General features: G+C 45.9%; 1 protein-coding gene across 4 annotated transcripts; it reads left to right on the top strand.

Moving 5' to 3' along the window:
- The first annotated feature begins 10,768 nt into the window (after window positions 1-10,768).
- LOC140206768 (uncharacterized) lies at window positions 10,769-24,103 on the top strand. Of its 4 annotated transcripts, none has more exons than XM_072274977.1 (5): window positions 10,769-10,946; window positions 11,052-11,326; window positions 14,339-14,482; window positions 16,965-17,127; window positions 21,478-24,103. In XM_072274977.1, exon 5 carries the CDS (start codon window positions 21,886-21,888, stop codon window positions 23,356-23,358), a length of 1,473 nt encoding a protein of 490 aa, XP_072131078.1. In that variant the 5' UTR covers window positions 10,769-10,946; window positions 11,052-11,326; window positions 14,339-14,482; window positions 16,965-17,127; window positions 21,478-21,885; the 3' UTR covers window positions 23,359-24,103. The 4 variants fall into 4 exon arrangements, with proteins under 4 accessions (XP_072131078.1, XP_072131077.1, XP_072131076.1 ...); XM_072274976.1 differs by having other exon boundaries at window positions 14,339-14,549; window positions 16,961-17,127; XM_072274975.1 differs by lacking the exon at window positions 14,339-14,482 and having other exon boundaries at window positions 10,770-10,946.
- Window positions 24,104-24,682: the final 579 nt, after the last annotated feature.

Here is a 24,682-nt window from a genome sequence, read left to right as displayed (position 1 = left end):
GAGCACATTTGACAAACTCTGCCCCATCTAGTCCTTTTACAGTATGGGACCCCCAGTCAATATATGGAAAGTTAAAATCACTTACTGTATCAGTCTTTGTTTCTGGCATAGTCTGTGATCTCTCTGTAAATTTGTTCCTCTCAATCCCTCAGAATTTTGGTTTCAACCAAGTCCCAGTAATGGTAACAATATCATAATTCAATACACTGAGCTCATCTGGCTTTCCCATGATGTTTCTTGCATTTGATTTACACAGCTCAGTACATTCGAAGCACCATGCTCAATCTTTTGATTGTTGACTTTGTCTGAAGTTTGAACAACATCTGACTGGTGTCAAGAAAACAACCACTTCCTCGATGTCACAGAAACAAAGGTGCTGGTTGTGGATTACAGAAGGAATGGAGACAGGCTAACCCGTATTGACATCAATGGATCTGGAGTTGAGAGGGTAAACAGATTTAAGTTCCTTGGCATAAACATCGTCGAGGATCTCACGTGGTCTGTACATCCCGGCTGTGTGGTGAAAAAGGCACAAACATGCCAGTTTCACCTCAGAAGCTGAAGAAGTTTGGAATGTGCCCCCAAATGTAAAGAACTTTCTACAGGGGCAGAATAGAGAGCATCCTGGCTGGCTGCATTACTGCCTGGTATGGGATCTGTACCTCCCTCAATCGCTGGACTCTGCAGAGAGTGATGCGGACAGCCCAGTGCATTTGTAGATGTGAACTTTCCACTATTCATGACACTTACACTGACAGATGTGTAAAAAAGGGCCTGATGGATCACTGGAGACCTGATTCACCCCCAACCACAAACTATTCCAGCTGCTACCATCCGGGAAATGGTACCACAGCATGAAAGCCAGAACCAACAGGCTCTGGGACAGCTCCTTCCACCAGGTCATCAGACTGATATATTTATGCTGATACAATTGTATTTCTATATTATATTGACCATTCTGATGTACATACTGTTTATTACAAATTACTACAAATTGCACATTTAGATGGAGACGGAACATAAAGATTTCTACTCCACATGTATATGAAGGATGTAAGTAATAAAGTCAATTCACTTCAATGACTCCACTATCCGTTCTGGTATTCAGGCTCCCATCCACCCTGCAACTTCAGTTTAACATCCACTAGCACTAGCAAGCATGACCACTAGGATATTAGTCCCCTTCTAGTTCTGTTCCCCTAACTAACAAATCCCCTATCAGCCCTTTGACTTTCCTGTGCTTGCTAATTCCCTGCCAACAGTTTCTAACGTGGTCTACCTGTTGTCCTGGGGGATGGCCACAAGAGTACTCAGTGATGGCTATTTAACCTCATTCTCCTTCCTGACTCTCATCCAGTTTCCCGTGTCCTGCACCTTGGGTGTAACTCACCTCTCTTCGTGTCATATCTATCATCCCCTCTGATTTCTGAATGATCCGGAATTCATCCATTTCCAGCTCCAACTCCCTAACGTGCAGGGTCATAGGGAGTCAGGTATGTGAGGGTATCAGGGACACTGGAGGTCTCCCCACATTCCCACCAATGTCCCCTCTAATTTGTAATGACCAGTGTGTGCAAAAATCTTGTGCTGCACAATTCTTGCCCAGTGACAACATGTGAAAACTGAACTTTATATACAGAGGTATTCATTTCAACAGCAACCAAATCACTGGCGATAAGAACTTTGATCTCCTCTGGGTTCAATTGAGTTCATCTGCACTCTCACACAACCTATGTAGCAGGCCTATAGCAGGTAATGAAGGATTTTCTAACCAGTGCTTTTGCACACGGCCGATATGTGATTTTCTTGCTAAATGATGCTTTAAAAAGTCAGATTTCCAAATATCACTCCACTTCTTCCCACTTGCAAATTCTCCAGCAACTTTTGCATTGCCACAATACACACAGGGAACACCAGTTTCTATACTGGACATAAACATTTCTCCTGAACCCTCCCCCAGGTGACTGATGGTGGTGAACTTAGTGATGGCAATACCAATGAGTATTATCTCGCAAGACAATCCAGGTATTACCTAACCGGAAACCTTGGTTGAAGTATGAGGTCAAGTCCCTTTTAAAGGCTACTGCTGTGGCTTTTAGGTCCGGGGATACCAGTTGCTACACGGAATCCAGGTGTAAACTCCGGAAAGCCATTAAGGGCGCCAAGAGGCAATATCAAGCCAAGTTGGAAGTCCAGGCTAACCAGAGGGATGCGGCAGGGTCTAAATGAGATCACTGAGAGCAAAGAAAAGGCTGGGAATATCAATAACTGTGACGCTTCTCTTCCTGATGAACTAAATGTATTCTACGCCAGATTCGAACAGAAAAGGAGCATCCCGCTTCCTCCGGATGAACTGGACCTGGTGGCATTGAGGAGGGCGTTAGAATGGCCTTCCTGAGATAAATCCAAGGAAGGCCTCCGGCCCAGGTGGCGTCCCAGGACGGGTTCTCTGGGCCTGTGCAAGCGAGCTAGCTGGAGTGTTTGCTGACATCTTCAACTGCTCCTTGCTTCAGTCTAAGATCCCCTCGTGTTTTAAGAAGGCATCGATAATCCCAGTGCCGAAGAAGAGCAAGGTGGCATGCCTGAATGACTATCGACCTGTGGCTCTGACATCAATTGCGATGAAGTGTTTTGAGAGATTGGTTATGGCACACATCAACCACAGCCTACCGGTCAACCTCGACACTTTGCAATTCGCCTACCGGAGCAACAGGTCTACGTCAGATGCCATCTCTCTGGCCCTACATTCCTCCTTAGGACACCTGAAGAATAAAGACGCATACGTAAGGCTCCTTTTCATTGACTACAGCTCTGCCTTTAATACCATCATTCCAAATAAACTGATTCCTACGCTCCGGAACCTGGGCCTTAGCGCTCAGATCTGCAGTCGGATCTTCAATTTCCTCACAGACAGGACCCAGGCTGTAAAAATAGGGGACAAGCTGTCCTCTACAATCACTCTGAGCTCCAGTGCCCCACAGGGCTGTGTACTCAGCCCCCTGCTGTACTCACTGTACACCCATGACTGTGTAGCCAAGTTTCCATCGAACTCAATATATAAGTTTGCTGATGACACAACAATTGTAGGCCGTATCTCGGGTAATGATGAGTTTGAGTACAGAGAGGAAATTAAGAACCTGGTGGCATGTTGCAAAGACAATAACCTATCTCTCAATGTCAGCAAGACGAAGGAATTGGTTGTTGACTTCAGAAGGAGTAGCGGACCGCACGACCCAATTTACATCAGTGGAACAGGTCAAAAGCTTTAAGTTCCTCGGGGTCAATATCACAAATGACCTGACTTGGTCCAACCAAGTAGAGTTCACTGCCAAGAAGGCCCACCAGCACCTTTACTTCCTGAGAAAACTAAAGAAATTTTGCCTGTCCCCTAAAACCCTCACTAATTTTTATAGATGCACTGTAGAAAGCGCTCTTCTTGGGTGCATCACAACCTGGTATGGAAGTTGTCCTGTCCAAGATCGAAAGAAGCTGCAGAAGATTGTGAACACGGCGCAGAACATCACACAAACCAATCTTCCATCCTTGGACTCACTTTACACTGCACACTGTCGGAGCAGCGCTGCCAGGATAATCAAGGACACGGCCTACCCAGCCAACATGCTTTTTGTCCCTCTTCCCTCCGGGAGAAGGCTCAGGAGCTTCAAGACTCATACGGCCAGATTTGGGAACAGCTTCTTTCCAACTGTGATAAGACTGCTGAATGGATCCTGACCCGGATCTGGGCCATGCCCTCCAAATATCCGGACCTATTTCTCGGTTTTTTTGCACTACCTTACTTTCCATTTTTCTATTTTCTATTTATGATTTATAATTTAAATTTTTAATATTTACTAATTTTTAATATCTTTAATATTTAATATTTGTACTCCAGGGAGCGGAAAGCGCAGAATCAAATATCGCTGTGATGATTGTATGTTCTGGTATCAATTGTTTGGTGACAATAAAGTATAAAGAGAAGGGCAGTAGTCTGTCTCACTGGAGTCTGGAACATTTGTGATGTGAAAGCTACTTGTTGTTCAGGGCAAAGGTGCTTGGTATCATTATGTACCCAGAGTGAATGGGTCAAAACATGTCCTCACGGGTAGAAAGGTCCAGAACAAGAGGAGGTAGAACAAGCAACACACACAAAATGCTGGAGGAACTCAGCAGGCCAGGCAGCATCTATGGAAAAGAGTACTAATGCTGAGTTCCTTCAGCATTTTGTGTGTGTTACTCGTTCTACCTCCTCTTGTTCTGGACCTTTCTCGCCATGAGGACATGTTTTGACCCATTCACTCTGGGCATCTGCAGACTTTCTCTTGTTTGTGATTGGAGATAGAACAAAGGTGATTTTCTCACCTGGTGATATAAAAGATTTTCTTCCCTTTCTCCGAGTTCCCAATCCTTGCATTTAGACAGCTGGAGCTCAGTTCTGTCTGAGAGATCCATCGGCTCCCATTCCCTCATCAGCCGGAAGCTTCCCGGGGCCCGTGTTCGGAGCCTGGGGCTGAAAGAGAGGGAAGGGAGCAGGACTGTCCCGGGATTCCAGGTCACGATGTCCGGAGTTCACAGCAAATGTCCCCGAAGTCGGTGTTGAAAAACCCGCGCCCAGAGATTCATTCTTACCGGCAGCTCACATCTTACCTGAGCCGATTTCCTGAAGCCCATGGATACCCGAGACCATTTGCATACTGCACGCATGCGTGATATTCGGGACCATCCGCAACCCTGACGCCTGCGCATTCGATCGATGCTTCAGCGACAGCGAAAATTGCAACGCAGAGGTTTCTGGGTAATTACGGTGCCATTAAAGGTTTCTGCAAGCAAAGGTTTCACGTCCGTACCTCAGTTTTTTTTTAAATGTGGATAACTGAGCAGCTCTTTTAACGCACAAAGCAGCTCCCATAAACAATACACTTAATATCAGCAAACTTTCCGCGTTTCTGATGCCAAAGTAGAACCTTCTTACAAATGCAGATATAAAACACGGGGGACCACCAAGCTGTCTGAAGCGCGGTCCTTTGAAAAGAGTGAAAATGACACAAAACGTTGAAGAGAGCAGGGAAGAAGGAGTTTAACCAACTTTAACAAGAGCCCTGAAGAATGTCATAACCCCAGTGCGCTCAGTCTCTTATTCAGCCTGGAAAGAAGCATGCAGGACATTGATGCAGGTGTGTAGGATCAGAGGCATTGGTCATGTGGATAGCCGGAGGCTTCTTCCCAGGGCTGAAACAGCTAACACGAGGGGTCATAGGTTTAAGGTGCTTGGAAGTAGGTACAGAGGAGATTTCAGAGCTACGTTTTCTAAACAAAGAGTGGTGTGTGTGTGGAATGCATCGCCAGCAACGGTGGTAGAGGCGGACACAATAGGGTCTTTTAAGAGACTCTTAGATAGGTACATGGAGACTAGGAAAATAAAGGGCTATGCAGAAGGGAAATTCTAGGCAGATTCTAGAGTAAGTTACATGGTCGGCACAACACTGTGGGCCGAAGGGCCTGTAACGTAATGTAGATTTCTATGATTCCGTGAAATTCAAGGGAAATCTATCCCACGGAGTGGTGACTAATTGCAACCTGTCATCACAGGGAGAGTGAGAGGGAAACGGCAGGGATAGATTTTGATATACTGATATGGAACAGAAACATGGGCAGGGACCAGATGGGCCGAGTGGACTCTACAGTATACATTGTGAGTGTGGTAGAGATAGTAAGTACCTGAGACACGGGATTTGATACAGAACTGCTTTATCTTTCACAGATCCACAATATTAAACATCAGTCCAGTTTAAGGCTAACATCAGCAGATCAGACTGCTCCAATCCTCAGTGACTAGGGTTCAGTACTGGGTGCGATGAGCAGCCGCAAGAACTGCAAATTTTGACGGTAGCAGTCCCTCATGAACCTGCAGCTGCCTTCAGTCATCGTGATGGTTAAACATTTAGCATAGAACTGATTTGAATTTCCTCCCTGATGTGAAGTTGCTGATGTTGCAGCAGCTGGGATGATTAAGTAAAACTCTTTACTCACTCTGGACTGAAATGTGGCCTCTATTTATTGTGAACTCACCGGAGCATCACAAGGTGGGTTAACTGAATGAGTCTCTTCGCACACACGGAGCAGGTGAACGGCCGCTTCCCAGTGCGAAGCTGTTGTTGTATCTGCGATGGCCGACTGAATCCTTTCCAAAATAAGAGCCAGTGAATGACATAACACTGCTATCAACGTCATGGCAATGTATCCAATCAGATCACGGACATGGACACGTGATCGGGGTCTCCTTGTAGCGAGTGGGGCGCTGTCTTCTCCAGCATCTCCGCCTCCACATTCAAGGATCGGCGGCATTCAAGCGCTGGTGAAGTGACAGATACAGCGGAACTAACGTGTTTGTGATTCCCATGCACAAGTGCTTTGACTTTTCTACACTGTTAAAAGTTTGCAAAGCATATCAGTGGGTGAAGGACAGTATTTCAATTCTGAAAATTTTAGTCTCCATGGTGCCTTCTGATAAAAACACTGTCACAGCTCAAAACAATTTGGAGGAAAAAGAGTTCATCTTCTAACTGGCTACAGTTCCGGCATCAGGCACAATATCAAACTCTCTGCTTCTCTCTCTGTATCAAAATCGATCATTCATCCCCTTCATCAGTCTGTGACTTGGCTCAGTTTGTCTGTCTCCTTCGCATTCTGAGCATGCGCCACACACCCACTGAGATCACGTTTTATTTACACGGCTGCGACTAGAGACTTTCTGATTATTATGTCCCTTCTGGCATTTGACGGTGGTAAACTCAGAGTCAGCAATGGTATTGAACCTCAGGAGTAGTTTATTTGGGCTTTCCCGTTGCAGATCGATAAACGGCCGGTAGTGCGCGGCTGGATGAGTGGGTCGTTTTCAGACTGGAAGGGGGTAGCGTTTGGAGTACCCCAGAGATCAGTCCCTGACCACAGGTGTTCACAGTTTAATGGCCTGGCGGAGGCAGCGAGATGTGAGATGTCCCAGCCTGCTGGTGACGCAGAAAGAGTGGAGTTGGGGGGAGGGGAGTCTATTCACATACAACTTCGTAGCTTTGCAATCTGTACATAGTGCACTGTGGGGCTGCAGTGGCGGGTTGCATTGCTGGGATCAGTGCACGGTCACTGTGGGCTATGAGGATTTTGTGAATAAAGCGTCATTCTCCAATTTAGAATCTCAAGCCGGGGAGCAAGCCTATCGTTTGTATATTTAAGTTGTATTTATGCCATTGTGATAACCAGATACTGTAGTCCTCCACGACTTCTCTATCCAGGCATTTCAATATTCGACTTCATTCAGGAAGCTTAATAGTCTGAGTGTGGATAAATCTCCCGGACCTGATGGAATGCACCCTCAGGTTCGGAAGGAAGTAACTGGAGAGATTGCGGAGCCTGCAGAGAGACTTAGATAGCTTAGGGGAATGGGCAAGGGAGTGGCAAATGAAATACAATGTTGGAAAGTGTATGGTCATGCACTCTGGTGGACGAAATAAATAGGCAGACTATTATTTAGATGGAGAGAGAATTCAAAATGCAGAGATGCAAATGGACTTGGGAGTCCTTGTGCAGGATACCCTAAAGGTTAACTTCCAGGTTGAGTCGGTGGTGAAGAAGGCAAATGCAACGTTGGCATTCATTTCTAGAGGTATAGAATATAAGAGCAGGGATGCGATGGTGAGTCTCTATAAGGCACCCCTGAGATCACACAGACTATTGTGTGCAGTTTTCGGATCCTTATTTTACAAATGATATACTGACATTGAGAGGGTTCAGAGAAGATTCACGAGAATGTTTCCAGGAATGAAAGGTCTACCGTATCAGGAAGGTCTGGCAGCTCTTGGGCGGTATTCCCTGGAGTTCAGGAGAATGAGGGGGGATCTCATAGAAACATTTTGATTGTTAAATGAACTGAACAGATTAGATATGGCAAAGTTGATTTCCCATGGTAGGGGATTCTAGGACAAGAGACTTCCATATTGAAGGACGTCCATTTAGGACAGAGATGCGGAGAAATTTCTTAAGAGTGTCGGTGGTAAATAGGAGGAATTTGTTGCCATGATCTGCTGTGGAGGCCAAGTCACTGGGTGTATTTAAGGCAGAGGTAGATAGGTTCTTGATTAGCCAAAGCATCAAAGGGTAAGGGGTGAAGGCAGGGTAATTGGGATGACTGGAAGAATTGGATCAACCCATGATTGAATGGCGGTGCAGACTCGATGACCCAAATGGCCTACTTCTGCTCCAATATTTTATTGTCTAATGGTCTATTCCACTGTTTCGGCCCGCCAAAGTGCAGCCAATATTTCTGGGTATATGACCCATTCATATGAGAATTTAGCATTTTCTATTTTTCTGAGCTTCTCATAATGTGTACGGTTCAGTTAAACTTTGCTCCAGAATTCCCACACAATTGAAAGAGTTTATTACATTTTTTTATTTTATTTTTGCACTACTTATATAATCTAACTATTTAATATATATGTTAATTCATAGTTGTTAAAATCTATTGTTATGAATTTGGTTCTACTGCTGCCGCAGAGACAACGAATTTCATGGCATTTGCTGGTGCTATTAAACCTGATTCTGATATTGATATGGGAGACCCACCACCGGTCACCTGATCCCAGTTACCGCAGATCGTAATGCGAGATTGAAGCCTTTTCTATTTATTTGCATTCTTCAGAAATCACAACAGTTCAGTGAAGTTTCCTTCTGAGGTTCCAAAGCAGAAGCTCAGCCTGTCTAATATTTTCACACAATTAAAATGGGGGATCTGTTTATTATCATCACGTACTGAGCTACAGTGAAAATCTTGCCTGACGTACCATCCACACACAGTTCTACACGTTACAACAGTACATTGAGCTGATATACGACAGAGCAATAACTGTAACAAAGCATTATGGCTGCAGAGTAAGTGCAGTGCAGATAGACATATGGTGCAGGGTCACGTCGAGTTACATTGTGAGGTCGAGTCCATTTTATCGGACTGGAGACCATTCATTTGGCTTACAACCGCAGACAGGAAGCCGTCCTTAAGCCTGTTGGTTCGCGCTTTAAGGCTTTTGTATCTCTTCCCCGATGGGGGAGCGGGTTTGCAGCAAGAATGTCCGGGTTGTGAGGATCTTTGAGTACACGGCCTGCTTTTCCGACGCAGGGGAAATATAGGAAGAGTCCATGGAGGGGAGGCTTGTTTCTCTGATGTTCTCTGCTCCCCAAGGTTCTCTGCAGTTCCTTGCAGTCATGGGCAGAGCAGTAGCCATACGAAAGCGTGAAGTATCGACAAGAAGCTCAGAGACCTCGGCCCTCACCCTGCCTTGTGTAGCTGGATCCTGGACTTCCTGTCAGATCGCCGGCAGGTGGTAAGAGTGGGCTCCCTCACCTCTGTCTCTCTGACCCTCAGCACTCATACCCCACAGGGTTGTCTCCTTGGCCCCCTCCTTCACTCTCTGTATTCACATGACTTGTGTCCCCACCCACAGCGCCAATTTGCTAATTAAATTCCCTGACGACACTGCACTGATTGCTCTCATCTCAAATAATAACGAGGCAGCCTGCAGAGAAGAAGTCATCACCCCGAGACAGTGGTGTCAAGAAAACAACCTCTCCCTCATGGTGACAAAAACAAAGGAGCTGGTTGTGGACTACAGGAGGGATGAAGACAGGGACCAAATTCAACATTTCCAAGTCTGTTATTGACACAAAATGCACACTTTAATATTGATCAGGACACAACATATTTATAGATTGTTCCTGGCAGAGAATCGTATAATTTGTGTTCCGTGTGTTATCTGAATGTACTTGCCTGTGATGCTGCCACAAGTCAGTGTTTCTCTGTACCTGCACCTTCCCGTACTTGTGCACTTGGCAATAAATTCAACAGGACCTGAGAAATCTCAGTGAGATTTGATTAGTGATGATCATCTTGGCAGCTCGGTAGGTCGAATGTAGAGAGACAGTGCACTGTGAAATGTAAAGAGACAGTATACTGTTAAATGCAAGACCCTGAACAGTGTCGATGAGCAGAGGGATATTGGATCCAAGTTCACAGCTCCCTGAAAGAGACTGCACAGATTGATCGGGTGGTTAAGACAGCTATAACGAGAGGTTACACAAACTTGTGTTGTTCTCTCCAGAGCGGCGCAGGCTGGGGTGAGACTGGATGGACGTTTATAAGATTACGAGAGGAATAGATAGAGCGGGCAGACGATGTATTTTTTCCTGGGGGTCGAAATGTCTAATACACAATGAGAGGAGATGTGAGCGGCAAGTGTTACGAGATCACAGGTTTCATTTTGCTGTGGGTGTTACTTTAAGAGAGCCTGCAGGAGGCGGGAGTATGACGTCACTACACTGACTGCTGGAGCTCTCAGTCTCAGAGAGAGAGAGAGAGAGAGAGAGAGAGAGAGACAGAGACAGACAGTCAGTTGGAGGACCAGCGGACTGCAAGCTGCAGTTTGCTAAAGTAATGGGTAAAAGTTTGATACTTTTCCTGTGCCAAAATGGACTGGGTGAAGGAGCAGCACGCAGTGCATATTGAATGTGTGACTGTCACTGTTTTGATCCAGAAGTGGACTGTTGGAGTTTTCCTGTGGCGACCACTTTCGTTAACACTTGGATGGATTCGGGTGTTGTGTAGCAACCACTTGTTCTAAAGAATATTCCTGTGACTGTCATCTTGTACAATCTCTTCGTGGATTTTGGAATATGATTCGGTGACTGAAAATCTCCTGCGACTGTTACTTCGTTCTCCCAGCATGGAACCAGTGAAATTCTTCGTGATTACTTCCTCGTTGTATTTTAATGTGGATTTACAAATTTCCCCATTCCGTGGATAACTGAAACTTGCCACCTTGAAACTTTAAGTACTTGTTCCTAAACTTGACAGTGTGGGAGGCACAAACGCATAACACTGTTAACTTCTGTTTCAGTGAGAAGTTAGTTTAATTTTCTATATACTAATAAAGGCAGTAGTTGACATTAAAACTGAGTTTGTGGTCTATTACTGATGGTACATAACACAAGTTTGTTTCTTTCCACAGAGTGGCGGGTAGCTGGAGTCTCCGCCCCCACGGGTCACGTGATCCCGTTCGCCCCTCCCGTTTAACCGCAGACAGGCAGCAGCTGCGCGTCTGTTCCCGAGGCCCCGCCCTCCGGATGACGCAACAATCACTCCGCGCCTGCTCACAGTCTCCAGATGGACGGTGTTCGCCTTTCCGCTCAGTGCTGAAGTGAGTCGTCTGCGGAATCGGCAAAGGATTCTCACCGCCTGGATCGAGATCACTGTCTGCGGGCGGAAGATATCACTTTCCCATCGGTGAGTATTGAGACCGATCCCGAGCGGGGAGATCTGATGTTGGCCGTGAGGCCCGAACTCATTTATTTTCCAATTATCTGGGCTCATCAGAAATGTGTCGACTTCACTTAATCTGCATTGAACGATCCAAACCAGGAGACCAGGCTGTCTATTTCCGCAGAATTGAAATGGAACTCCCGCCAACTGCTCACGTGAGGCTTTTTAACCGCAGATCTGCCCCGCCCTCCGCTTTGTGACGCAAGATCACTTGGCGTCTTAATCCCCGGATGGATGGTGATGTTTCCTCCTTGTTTTGTTGGGGAGATCTGATGTTGGCCCCTGAGTCCCGTTGACTTCCCCCAAGTCGCCTCTCTTCCTGAGGCTCCTCACATTTGTCCTTTGAGCTTTATGGCTGTTGTGTCTTCTCCCGGACTGGGGAGGGTGAGGAAGGAGAATGACCCAGGTTATGGGGATCTTTGATTTCACTGTCTGCTTTACAGAAGGATTGGGAAGTCTAGGGGGGAGAATGGTTTCTGTGATGTGCTGATCAGTATCCCAAGGTCCCCGCAGTCCCTCACAGTCATAGGCAGAGTAGTTACCATGCAAAGACGTGAAGTGTCCGGATTGGAAATTTTCTATGGTGTATTGATAAAAAAATGGTGAGGATCAAAGGATATATGGCAAAGTTCTTGTTCTTTGTTCTAACTTTGTCATTTTATACGGTAGTATGTACTATTGTAATTCCACCAAGATGCAACACAGAGCGTCATAGGAAGTCATTCCTGCCTGTGGCCATCAAACTTTACAACTCCTCCCTTGGAGGGTCAGACACCCCGAGCCAATAGGCTGGTCCTGGACTTATTTCATAATTTACTGGCATAATTTACATATTACTATTTAACTTTTTATGGTTCTATTACTATTTATTATTTATGCTGCAACTGTAGCGAAAACCAATTTCTCCCGGGATCAATAAAGTATGACTGTGACTATGCTACTATTAATTCAGTATCTGTGTATTGCTGGAGGACCATCAGTGATTGTCCTTGAACCCTTCTCCCACCTGGTTCCATCTGCTCATCCCCTGCCCATCTTGTTCAACCTCTGTCCAGTCTCCTAATCCCCAACCCCCCCCCCACCCCCCACCCCCCCAGCTTCAGTGATGTACATAAACCATCTAGATCAACCTTGGTCCACCCTGTATCTCACCACCTCAATATTATATATCAGCAATCTTTCTTCTAACTCTTGTTTTTATTGTGAAGTGTTCATTTACAACTTTGGCCTCGCTGTGTTATTTCCAGAATCAGTTTTTATTAGCTAGAATGCCAGAGGGTCATCAGGTACCAGTTCTGTTGTGCATTGGTGTGGAGGTGCTAGTTATTGAATTGTGACCGGCTGACACACTGCAGTATTTTACTGGCAGCAAAGAGTACTGGGAGAGTTGGTGCTTGGGCTATAATTCTGTGATCTACACTCCAGGCATATGGAACTGTTAGTGTTCTGGATTTGACATTGGTTAGTGCTTCTACTGATGGGGCTGGATGGTCATCCTTCTGCAGTGAAGCAGAAACTTCGAGCAGCTGGACATTGGTTGTGGGGAAATCCCGGATTGCACCACCCAGTGTGAAACGTGGGGATGATGTGTGAGACTCTCAGTGTTGGTGAGTGGCAGATTCAGCTGTGTGACTCTGAGTTTGGGTCCTGGGATATCACACTTTTTGATCCAGGTAAAATGGACCCAGAGATCAAGCTGCTTGGGTTTATGAGGTTTTGAGTGAGTATTTCTGGTCTGGGATCAGATGTTTGTTTCTGGAGTTCCTTTGGAAGCAATGATTGCTAATCTGAGGAGAGGATGAGTTCCCATTCCATCCTCACAGGGAGAGGCTATGAGTAAATGGGCTGGTCTGTGTTTACAACAGTGGAAATAGACCCGTGAGTCTGGTGTTCAAACTGTGTTTGGAAATATCCCCCCTCACTGTCACCTGTCTGTCACTTGGTGGAAATCTGAGAGAATCTCGAGTTGCTGGAGATCTGCACTAAAAACAGAAAATGTTTGACGTCATTCTGACAAAATATTATTAACCTGAATTGTAATGTTTGTTCCTCTCCCCGCAACTGTTCCTTACCTGCTGAGCGTTTCTGGTAATTCCAGTTTCTTTTTGTTACATTCACCCTGGACTGGTTTATATTTCCTGAAATGGACCTGTTTTAATCTGGGAATGGAAATGGCTTGTTCTGTGACAGTAGAACAGTAAAGAAAGCACAACTTTTCCCTGTAAATTATACAGGTACCAGTCTGTCTGTTATTCCTGGAAATGTGTTTTGTGCAGTTGTTGCTAATGAGGTTTACAAGAATAATCTAAGGAATGATCAGTTTTATGTATGAGGAGCATTTTATGGTTCAGAACCTGTGCTCAATGGAGTTCAGAGGGACAGTGGGGGTGGTGGAGAGATGTATGGTTAAGTAAACCTACCGAATGCTGAAAAGCCTGGATACAATGGATATGGAGAGGATGTCCCCATTAGATAGAGAGTCTGATCTGACAGCACAGTCTCAGAATAGATATGCTTCCCTTTAAAACTGAGATGAGGAAAATATTTTGACCTAAAGTCGTCTGATCTGTGGAAGTTGTTGCCGCAGAGGTCAGTTGAGGCTGCCATTTGGGTATATTTATGACAAAGATTAATATATTCATGATTGCTAAGTAGCTTTAGGGTTACAGGAGGAAGGCAGGAATATGGTGTTGGAATAAAAATCAGTCATGGTTGAGTGGTGGAGCAGACTTAATGGATCGAATCACCTAATTCTGTTCCTACATCTCATGTCTTACCATGACTGAACGATGACTCCTTCCTATCCCTTATCAGGTTTTATGACGTGTCAGCGATATTTACAGATTTGTTCACTGACAGTATTACATTTGTCTTCAATGCTTAAATTTCGGTGAGTTTTATTTTTAGGAACATTGAACAGAATTGTTTTGTTCTCCTTTGCATTGTTAACGTGCTTCATTATCTTTCATGTTAAAGTTAGACCTGCGGTGAGAGGTTTATTGGAGGAAAAGCCCATAACTGTAAGCGAACCACAGCTGAAGATGAAGGAACAGCAACAAGTGAACCTGCCAAAGGACTGAGAGCGTCAGCTGGAGAGAACCCAATGTTGCCTTGGGCTGAGTGTGTATTACAGAAGGGATGGGAGAGTCTGTCCTTCTTTCACGGTGATCCGGACAGTGGGGCAGTGGTACGGCCGACTTCATGGCTTCAAATTGCCCAGAGATGGGGAACAACATCTTGGGTTCGGTCAATATTAAAAGAATGTCTTACCAGATGTCCCGTCTTCACCTCAGACTCCTTCCAGTATTGGAGTTGGCCCACCACCAAGTCTTGCCAGTCTCCCTCTGTGTTGGAGGCTTGTTTCATCAAGGTGCAGGCAAGGAACCCTAGGCTCTTTGGCTTGAATCCAGGGCAAACCCTAACGGTGGTATGGGGAACCACCAGTCCTGTCTGTCGCCAAAGGAAATCTGGAACTTTGGCCAGAAGTGCACTGCCCTCTCTTCCTTTAACCTCTCCAATCACCGTGACTGGGAACTTCTGTCCCTCGAGGAGTGTATAATATTGGCTTTCCTCAGCTGAGCACCCCGTAGGCTCATAGCACAGAGTCACACGAGAGTCAACCGCTGGCAGAAGGGGTTCAAACGCAGTGGAGTCCAGGTTAAGTGCCCACCACTGGGGGGGTCGGTAACTGGGGAAACTGCCGGTTGTTCACTGGTCCCAGGGTCGTACCCTTGTCTGAGCATAGAATCTCGACTTCCAAGGTACTTAGCAAGTCTCCCCCTGCGAGATTACACCCCAGTCTGGTGGTGACTGTAAATGAAACATCACACTGGTTCCCCTGGAATTCCACCTGCACGTGAGTACATGCGTTGCATGCTTTGGTTCCCATTTCTGATCCCCAGATATAGCCTGCTTGTGTCGTTCTTCCCGCTGAACATATTCACCTTTGATATTACTTCCCTTCGGGGTTCGTCGGGATTCAAAAGCCGGGCCCAGTAATATGTCAAAGCTCATCGCATTCGATTTTGTTCATAGTCAGGCCAATCCATATTACTTGTTTTAATCATGTTGGCTAACTTAGTTGGTAAGCATTGGAGCAGTAAGGCATTAAACTGGGGGGGACAAATTCCCATCATTAAAGGCTTGGTCTCCTGCGAAAGTGCCATAGCAGCCCACAATTTGCTCCCAATACTCTGGTCCCGATTCTCCAGGCTTAGGTTTGCATTCAAGTACTTTAATGATGTTTACAGGTTGCTGGAGAGTCCTTCCAAGGCTTGAATAATCTGGTCTGTCTGTTCATTCCCATTATGATGTTCCGTCTGTAACTCCTGATAGGTGTGGTATCTCAATTCGGCCTTCCATTTCCACCCCTCATCAGCTGAGAGAATCATGCAGCAGAGACTGAATAAATCTTGCAGGGTTGCATTAAACATTTGTTTAGTACTGCGGACATACTGAGCAAACTGTGCTGGTTTTTCTTTTCTATCTGGGGCCTGATTCATGATCATTATCATTTCCTGAGGCTTCAAGGGTGAATCACTGAGGGCTGTCCCCCCTCCTGCTCGTGGATTGGGCAGCATTCAGGTGGGCAATGGTCTTTGTGGAGCCATTAACTCTGCGGTTTTATTGGATTCTTCCCTCCTTGTCTTGGAATAATCCTCGGTATTCTCTTTCTGGATCTCAGGGTATAGAGTGCCTCCCCTCCCCTGCCGCCACTGTTTTACCTGAGCGGCCACCGTATCTGAGTACTGGGAGGATTGGGGTACGGGAGCACTGGGTGCACTTAGCCCCTGGTAAGCTGGTGGGGGGGGGGACGGTTACGGTGGGAGCCCACTCCTCATCACGGTTATTGTCCTCAAACAGGTTCGGTATGCCAGACATGGGTTCGGGATCCCTTGTTTCCTTATCAGTTCGAACTTTAGACTTGCGTTCCTGCCCTTCTCTCCTATCTACAAGATGTGTATCCAGCTACAGCTTGTAACCCTGCACTTGAAGGAACTGGAACTTGAAATGGATGAATTCTGGATCATCCAGAAGATGATTGATGTTTGTGATTGATTCGAGCGGTGACTGTTCCTGAGGGGAGTGTTGAAGCAGGTGCTGGGCGGGATTTCCCCTAGACATACACGAGCCAATATAACGGAACGTTACACTGAGATGAGAAAAAAATTTTGGCCAAAATATCTCTGATCTGTGGAAGTTGTTGCCACAGAGGTTGGTTCAGGCTGCTATTTGGGTATATTTATGACAGAGATTAATATATTCATGATTACTAAGTACCTTCAGGGTTACAGGAGGAAGGCAGGAGTATGGTGTTGGAATAAAACTCAGCCATGGTTGAATGGTGGAGCAGACCAGAGGGGTCAAATCACCTAATTCTGTTCCTGTGTCTTATGTCTCACCATGACTGAATGATGGCTCCTTCTTATCCCATATTGTTTTGTGACGTGTGAGGGACAATAAAAGATTGTTCACTGAGATCATTATATTTGACTTCAGCGTTTAAATTTCAGTGAGTTTTGTTCTTAGTAATATTAAGCAGAAATGTTTGGTTCTCCATTTTATTGTTAATGTGCTTCATTATCTTTCATGTTAAAGTTAGACCTGCGGTGAGAGATTTATTGGAAGAAGAACCCCAACTGGAAGCAAACCACAACTCACACGAGGGAACAGCAACAAGTGAACCAGCCCGAGGATTGAGAGCATTAACTGAAGAGAACCCATCTGACTTTGAGAATCCAGTGTTTCAGTCAGGAGAAAGTTTGGTGAGTCTCATTTACTCAAACACTGGTCCTTTAGACTTTGCATACCTGTACAAAGGAAGGTAGGACATAGTTGGAGTGAGACTGAATGTGCCCAGAAGAACCAGTTATGCCTCTGTCAGACCCAGTTGCAATCACTCCAGGTCTGGTAATGTGCTACCAGCAGCCCAGCCCTTTAAAACCACTCCCATTCTGTGGAAGTCGAATCCGGATAAAGTCACTCAGAGACCGTATAAGTACAGATTCGTTTTTCCAAGCACCTGGGGCTTACTCCGTTATTTGCTCAAACAGGAACAGTATATGACTGTTCCCACCCAATCCACTAACTGACTAACAATTCCACTTACACCACAGGTATATCCGTCCAGATACCCCCCACACAAGACAGGCTGGAGCCAAAGTTATTTACTACATGACAGCCCCTAAAGACAAATTACAAAGTCATCATAATGGCTTTCACACACAGAACAGACTGAAGCTGTCCTATCTCTACACCTGAGTACACAAGGAGATAAGCATCCCGAAACCCCAGCTAGTGACCCTGAAGAAGAAATATGGCTCAGCATGGCTCAGCACATCTGTTGGTCATCAGCAGTTTCTTTCAGAAAAACAGGCTGCTATTGTTTAACAAAGTGTTAACCCTTTTACATACTTTATCATTCCCTCCTTTTCATCATTACATGATCAACAAAGTAGTAATCTTTTACAGAGAAAGCAAACGAGTACAGCATTGACTTATCAGTGGGTAAAAACAGCAGACATCAGTAATTATAACAATGATATGTACAACTATTAGGCCATAATGCAATATCATGCCCCACGTATTACCGAACAGGCCTTCGAAGACCACCATTTCGACCCTTCGGTGAACCCGTGTAAATCCTGCCCTACTTTCTTGATGCTGTCAATCTCCTTGACAGTGTGCTCGGAGAGGGATGTAATGTTAGTAGAGTCATCAGGGATATAGGTGCAGCATTCTGTGTCAATAATAGCACAGGTTCCCCCTTTTCTCAGCCAGAATAAAATCTAAAGCCTTACGATTCTGTGGGACTGTTTGCCGGATTGCAATCATTTCAGTGGATATTTCTGTTACTTGGGCCTGTGTTTGTGTCAGGGCCCCTGCAGTATTGTGGCCAGCTCCTCAAGTGCTGTAGCCAAATTGATTCTCTCTCGTGAATTCCTGGCTACTCCATAGGAGAGAAAAATGATCATCCAAAATCGCTCAGTCTCAGCTTCTCCGCTGCTGGGCACCTGCAAGTATGGCCAGGATGCATGTTTCCCGGTAAAGGAAGTTCCGTTTGGTTGGGGCCTGAGATACCATCCCTCAAAACACTGACAGCCACAGTCATCTCTGACTGGACACAGTTCCTCACCTCACTTCCCCGGGTGTTATTTGAGAAAGCCCAGGCTGAGAGTTCCTCAGTCTGGTTGAGCGTGATTACTGACATTGGGATCATAGTTTTATCATGCTGCGGAATTTCACCACAAACCCAGCAGGCCCCTACTTCTACCTGTTTGGCATAGGTGTGACAGAAAGGTGTTAACATGGGGGCCCCCGGATGCTGGGGTGAGCCCTCTCAAAGACATAAACACGAACACCACTATCAACCAATACATTTTCCTTTAGTCCAAGAGAGTCCTTCTACTCAGTTCCTTCAGTAACACGTTTGTTGTCTGTTCGATGTATCCACCGAGATTGCCCCTTCAGTTTCACAGCCGTGGGAGTGGTCAGTAACTCCAGATATGGTCCTCTCCAGCGAGGTCTGAGTTTCCCTCGATCCCAGTTCTTGATCAGGACAAAATTAGCAGGTTCTATGGTGGGATAGTCACTCCTCTCTGCAGAGTGGTTCTCTTCCTTGTAAGCCTGTTGTATCTGTGAATGTAATGCTTGGAAAATTTTGGTTAGTTGGCATATATATTTCCCCATCTCTTCCCCCAGGGTATGCATATCCAATTTTGCTGGTAGACTTTCTGAGAGCAATGGTACACAAGGTCTTGGTCCCCAGGGTGTCCTCATGGGCCGTCCATAAATGATTTCAGCTGGTGACAACACTGTTTTCCCCTGTGGGGTAACCCTCATGTGGAATAGGGGTGACGGTGGGACCTTCAACCAAGTGAGTCCAGTCTCTGCTGTTAGTTCAGCCAATTTACTCTCCAGAGTGCCATTGGCTGTTTCCACTATGCCAGCAGCCCGTGGGTGGTGTACACAGTGGAATTGTTGCTTCATAGCTAGTTCATTACATAGCCCTTCATTTACTTTCGCCACAAAGTGTGGGCCATTGGCAGAGCTCAGCATACCTGAGAGTTATTCCCTGTAATAATACCTTCACAACAGTCACAGTAGTATTATTGGTAGTTGGAATAGCTTCAATCCACCTACTAAACACATCTATAATAACTAAGCAATATCTATAGCAATGTAGTGCAGGCAATTCAATAAAATCAACTTGTAGACATGAATAATGTTCACCTGTCAAGGGAGTAGTACCCGGTGTGCAGGGTACAGGTTACCAACCATTCCCTCCTTTCCCAGGTGTGTACAATTATGTATTTAATTGACCAATATTGATAAAAACTCTGCAGGAAAATAAATCTGCCCCACTGGGGTGATCCAAAAACCTAGGTCAGGGTCTTTCTGGCACCCATCTGGGAACACAGTTTGCGCTCCTCCTCAGAGGCGTCCCCCTGAAAAGTACGTACCTCCCGCATGTCTGGCAAACTCGTTCTGCTTAAGTCACGGAACGTTGCTTGACGGGAACCCGAGGGCACCACAACTACCGAGGATTGTGCCGCACTTTTCACTGTCTCATCCACTAAAGCATTGCCTTTAGTGACCTGGTCGGACATGCGTGTGTGGGCCGCACATTTAACAATAGCCAAAACTCAAGGTAGCTGTAGAACTGTGAGTAAAGTTGTTTACAAAGGTGGCATTACTAATGGGGTGGCCAGAGGAATTCTGGAATCCCCATGTTCCCAGAGAGCCCCGTAGTCATGTACAACTCCAAATGCGTAACAGGAGTCTCTGTAAACGTTCGCACTTTTATCTGTTGCTAGGATACAGGCACGAGTCAGAGCAAACAGCTCAGCCTTCTGGGCGGAGACAGCTGCTTCAAAAGAGGCCTTCTCAACTATTTCAGTGTCCGTCACTATCGCATAGCCAGAATATCATTTTCCTGCTGGATTGACAAAAGAGCTTCCATCCTCATAAGACGTTGCCTCGGGCTTCAGGGGGTATTGCGGAATGGATGGGAGAGTCTGTCCTTCTTTCATGGTGATCCAGACAGGGGGGAAGTTGGTGTGGTCGAATTCTTGGCCTGAAGTTGCCCAGAGATGGGGTACAACATCTTGAGTTCGGTCAATATTAAAAGAATGTCTTACCAGATGTCCCGTCTTCACCTCAGACTCCTTCCAGTATCTGAATTGGCCCATGGCCAAGTCTTGCCAGTCTTCCTGGGTGCTGGAGGCTTGATTCATTGAGGTGTAGGCAAGGAACCCAGGTTCTTTGGCTTGAACCCAGGGCAAACCCTAACGGTGGTCTGGGGAACCACCAGTCCTGTCTGTTGCCAAAGGAAATCCGGAACTTCGGCCAATAATGCACTGCCCTCTCTTCCTTTAACCTCTCCAATCACCATAACTGGGAACTTCTGTCCCTCGAGGGGTGCATAATATTGGCTTTCCTCAGTTGAGTACGCCATAGGGTCATAGCACAGAGTCACAGCGGGTGGACCGCTGGCATTGGGGTTTCGAATGGAGTGGAGTCCTGATTAAGTAACCACCATTGGGGGGGTCAGTAACTGGGGAAGCTGTCAGTTGTTCACTGGTCCCAGGGTTCCAGTAATATGTCAAAGCTCGTCGCATTCAATTTCAATCATAGTCAGGCCAATCCATATTATTTGTTTTAATTATGTGGGCGAACCAAACATTCATCTCAGCAGTAATTTTTTACATGGCATTAAAACTGTGATACTTTAAGTTAATAATACATAAAAGAAAATCCCAGCTGCAATCAAGAAAGCCTATTTGCGTGAGTGTGTTTCAGTTACTGTGGGAGCAGGAATCCATGCAGCTCAGTGGGAACAGGGAATAATACCAATGGAGAGAGTCAGACTGAGCCAGGTCACAGATTGGAGATGGTAGAAATGCCCATTCTTATTGAGACAGGAAGAGCATCAGAGAATTAGATGGTCATTCCAGATACCAGCACTGTGCCCAGATAGAATATGATTTCTCTCTCCAGCTTGGGTTGAACCTCACTTTAACAGTGAGATGTCAGATCACACCTTGGCAAATCAAATGATCTCATCTGAAATGTTGTCCTGCACACACTGATGGATTTTGTAAATCTTTTTACAGGTTAAAAATGAGAAGGAATTTGTCTGCAGGAATCTCAAGCATGGCACGCCAGTTTTGCTGTCTCTGTCTAGATATTTAAGAAGTGGAGCAAGGGATTCAATCAACCATCCTTCCTGCTCAGACTGTGGGGAGGGATTCACTTGGTTATCTGATCGAATGGCACACCCGTCATCTTACATAGGGGAGAGGCCATTCATCTGCTCAGACAGTGGGAATGGATTCACTCAGTCATCTCAATTGAAGGTATATCAGCAAGTTCACACTGGGACAAGGCCATTCATCTGTTCTGGGTGTGAGAAAGGATTCAGTCAGTCTTCCCGCCTGTGGACACACCAGTCAGTTCACACTGGGCAAAGGCTGGTCATCTGCTAAATTTGTGGGGAAGGATTCACTCAGTCATCTGACCTAATGGCTCACAAGCGAGTTCACACCGGGGAGCTGCCGTTCAGCTGCTCAGACTGTGGGAAGGGATTCACTTGCTCATCTAAACTGAAGGTACATCAGCAAGTTCACACTGGAGAGAGGCCATTCACCTGCTCAGTCTGTGAGAAGAGATTCACTCACTCTTCCACCCTACAGAGACACCATCGACTTCACACCGGGGAGAAGCTATTCACCTGCTCAGTCTGTGGGAAAAGATTCACTGATTCATCCACCTTACAGGGTCACCAGCGAGTTCACACTGGGGAGAAGCCGTTCACCTGTTCAGTCTGTAGAAAGGGATTCAGTCATTCATCCCACCTACAGAGTCATCAGCGAGTTCACACTGGAGAGAGGCCGTTCACCTGCTCAGAATGTGGGAAGAGATTCACACTGTCATCCACCCTACAGAATCATCAGCGAGTTCACACTGGGGAGAAGCCATTCACTTGCTTAGAATGTGGGAAGGGATTCACTCAGTCATCCAACCTACAGAGACACCAGCGAGTTCACACTGGGGAGAAGCCATTCACCTGCTCAGTCTGTTGGAAGAGATTCACTCACTCATCCACCCTACAGAGTCATCAGCGAGTTCACACTGGAGAGAGGCCGTTCACCTGCTCAGAATGTGGGAAGGGATTCACTCAGTCATCCCACCTACAGAGACACCAGCGAGTTCACACTGGAGAGAAGCTGTTCACCTGCTCAGAATGTGGGAAGGGATACACTCAGTCATCTGAATTATTGGCACACCAGTCAGTTCACAGTGGGGAGTGGCCATTCACCTGCTCAGAATGTGGGAAAGGATTTACTCAGTCAACCCAGCTATTGGCACACCAGTCAGTTCACACTGGGGAGTGGCCATTCACCTGCTCAGAATGTGGGAAGGGATTCACTCGGTCATCACAACTACTGGCACACCAGTCAGTTCACACCGGGGAGAAGCCATTCACCTGCTCAGTCTGTGAGAAGAGATTCACTCAGTCATCCCACCTGCAGAGTCATCAGCGAGTTCACACTGGGGAGAGGCCGTTCATCTGCTCAGAATGTGGGAAGAGATTCACTTACTCTTACACCCTACAGAGACACCAGCGAGTTCACACTGGGGAAAAGCTGTTCACCTGCTCAGAATGTGGGAAGAGATTCACTCAGTCATCCAACCTACAGAGTCACCAGCGAGTTCACACTGGCGAGAGGCCGTTCACCTGTTCAGTCTGTGAGAATAGATTCACTCACTTATCCAGCCTACAGAGACACCAGCAAGTTCACACTGGGGAGAAACCATTCACCTGCTCAGAATGTGGGAAAGGATTCACTCGGTCATCCAACCTACAGAGTCATCAGCGAGTTCACACTTGGGAGAAGCCGTTTACCTGCTCAGAATGTGGGAAAGGATTCACTCAGTCATCCCAACTACTGGCACACCAGTCAGTTCACAATGGGGAGTGGCCGTTGTTATGAATCTCTAGGTTTCGTTTGCTGTGGACTGTCATTTAAAGAGAGAGAGAGAGAGAGAGAGATTAAGAAGGCGAATCAGTCTGACTTGCCGCTTCTTTACATCGCTTGCAGCTTGTTTAGTTTAAACCGAGGACACGGACACTCAGAGTCAGACGGAGACGAAGGAGGAAAAATGGAAGGATCGAAACCAGGGAACTAGTGGCCAAGGGTCACTGTTTAGAACTTCCCTATCCCACAAGGGTGGGTTAATTATCGATTCAGCGTACATCGAATGTGTGGTTGTCACCTCGTTTGATCCATAGGAGTGGATCTGATTTGAGGTATCCTGTGAAGACCACTTATGTGTTAACCCTTGCCTGGGTGTGGTGTGGTAATTCACTTGAAGACGATACCCCTTGTGACAAGTCACTTTCGGTGATAATTCGTATGTGGATTTGGAATGATGACAGATAAAATCTACAGTGACTGTTCTCTCGTTTTACCACCATGGGACCTGTGGAATTCGACATAATTGCCTTCTCTGGAAATTCACCCTGCATTACAAATATCTCTCTCGTCACCTATTCCATGGATGAACTGAACTTTCATATTTTACCATCTCAAGACTCTAAGCCTTGTTTCCCCCGAGCTCAATAGTTTGGGAGTTATATTTACCCACACATATATACACACATAACTCTGTTAACTTTTGTTTATCTTGCTTAAGTTACTATATTATGAGTCGATACTAATAAAGATAGTTGTTTTAGCATCAAAGCCAGACTTCAGGTGTAGTCTACTGCTGCTAGTTCATTTCTAAAGCGTTATGGTTTGTAACAAAATTGGGGCCTGCGTCTGGGATATGAACAAATTCGGGGGCGTATTGATTGATTAATTATCAATTTCATTGGGGAAATCCCTTTTGATTTATTTGTGGGTGAAAAATCAGCAGCAATGGATGTTGATAGATTTCTGCAAGCGCCAACCTCTGAGGCATTAGAGGATGCCAGAAGGACTGAGCTGTTGAGTACTGCTAAAAGGTTAAAACTTGGAAAGGTGAAATTGACAATGAGGAGATCACAGAGGCAGAGGATAATAACTGAACATTGTGTATCCAAGGGTATGTTTAAAGTGGAGGAGTTGGAGGTGTTTCCTGAAAGTAAACTGAGTGAGCTTGAGCTCCCGTACAAGTTAAAAAAAATAAAGATGGAGGCTGCAGAAAGGCAGAGGCAGTTTGAAGCTAGAGAGGCAGAAAAACAGAAGGAGGAAGCAGAAAGACAGAGGCTGTTTGAGCTGGAAAGATAGAGAGATTGCAGCAAAGTGGTCTAGCATTAGACTCTGGTGATAA

This window comes from Mobula birostris, chromosome 13, assembly GCF_030028105.1.
Source record: "Mobula birostris isolate sMobBir1 chromosome 13, sMobBir1.hap1, whole genome shotgun sequence".
NCBI classification, from domain to species: Eukaryota; Metazoa; Chordata; class Chondrichthyes; order Myliobatiformes; family Myliobatidae; genus Mobula; species Mobula birostris.
This window is presented reverse-complemented; position numbering and strand designations above follow the sequence as displayed.

Bases quoted from the DNA above. Each gene is read 5' to 3' on its own strand.
- LOC140206768 (XM_072274977.1), top strand. From the start codon at position 21,886: ATGGCTCACAAGCGAGTTCACACCGGGGAGCTGCCGTTCAGCTGCTCA.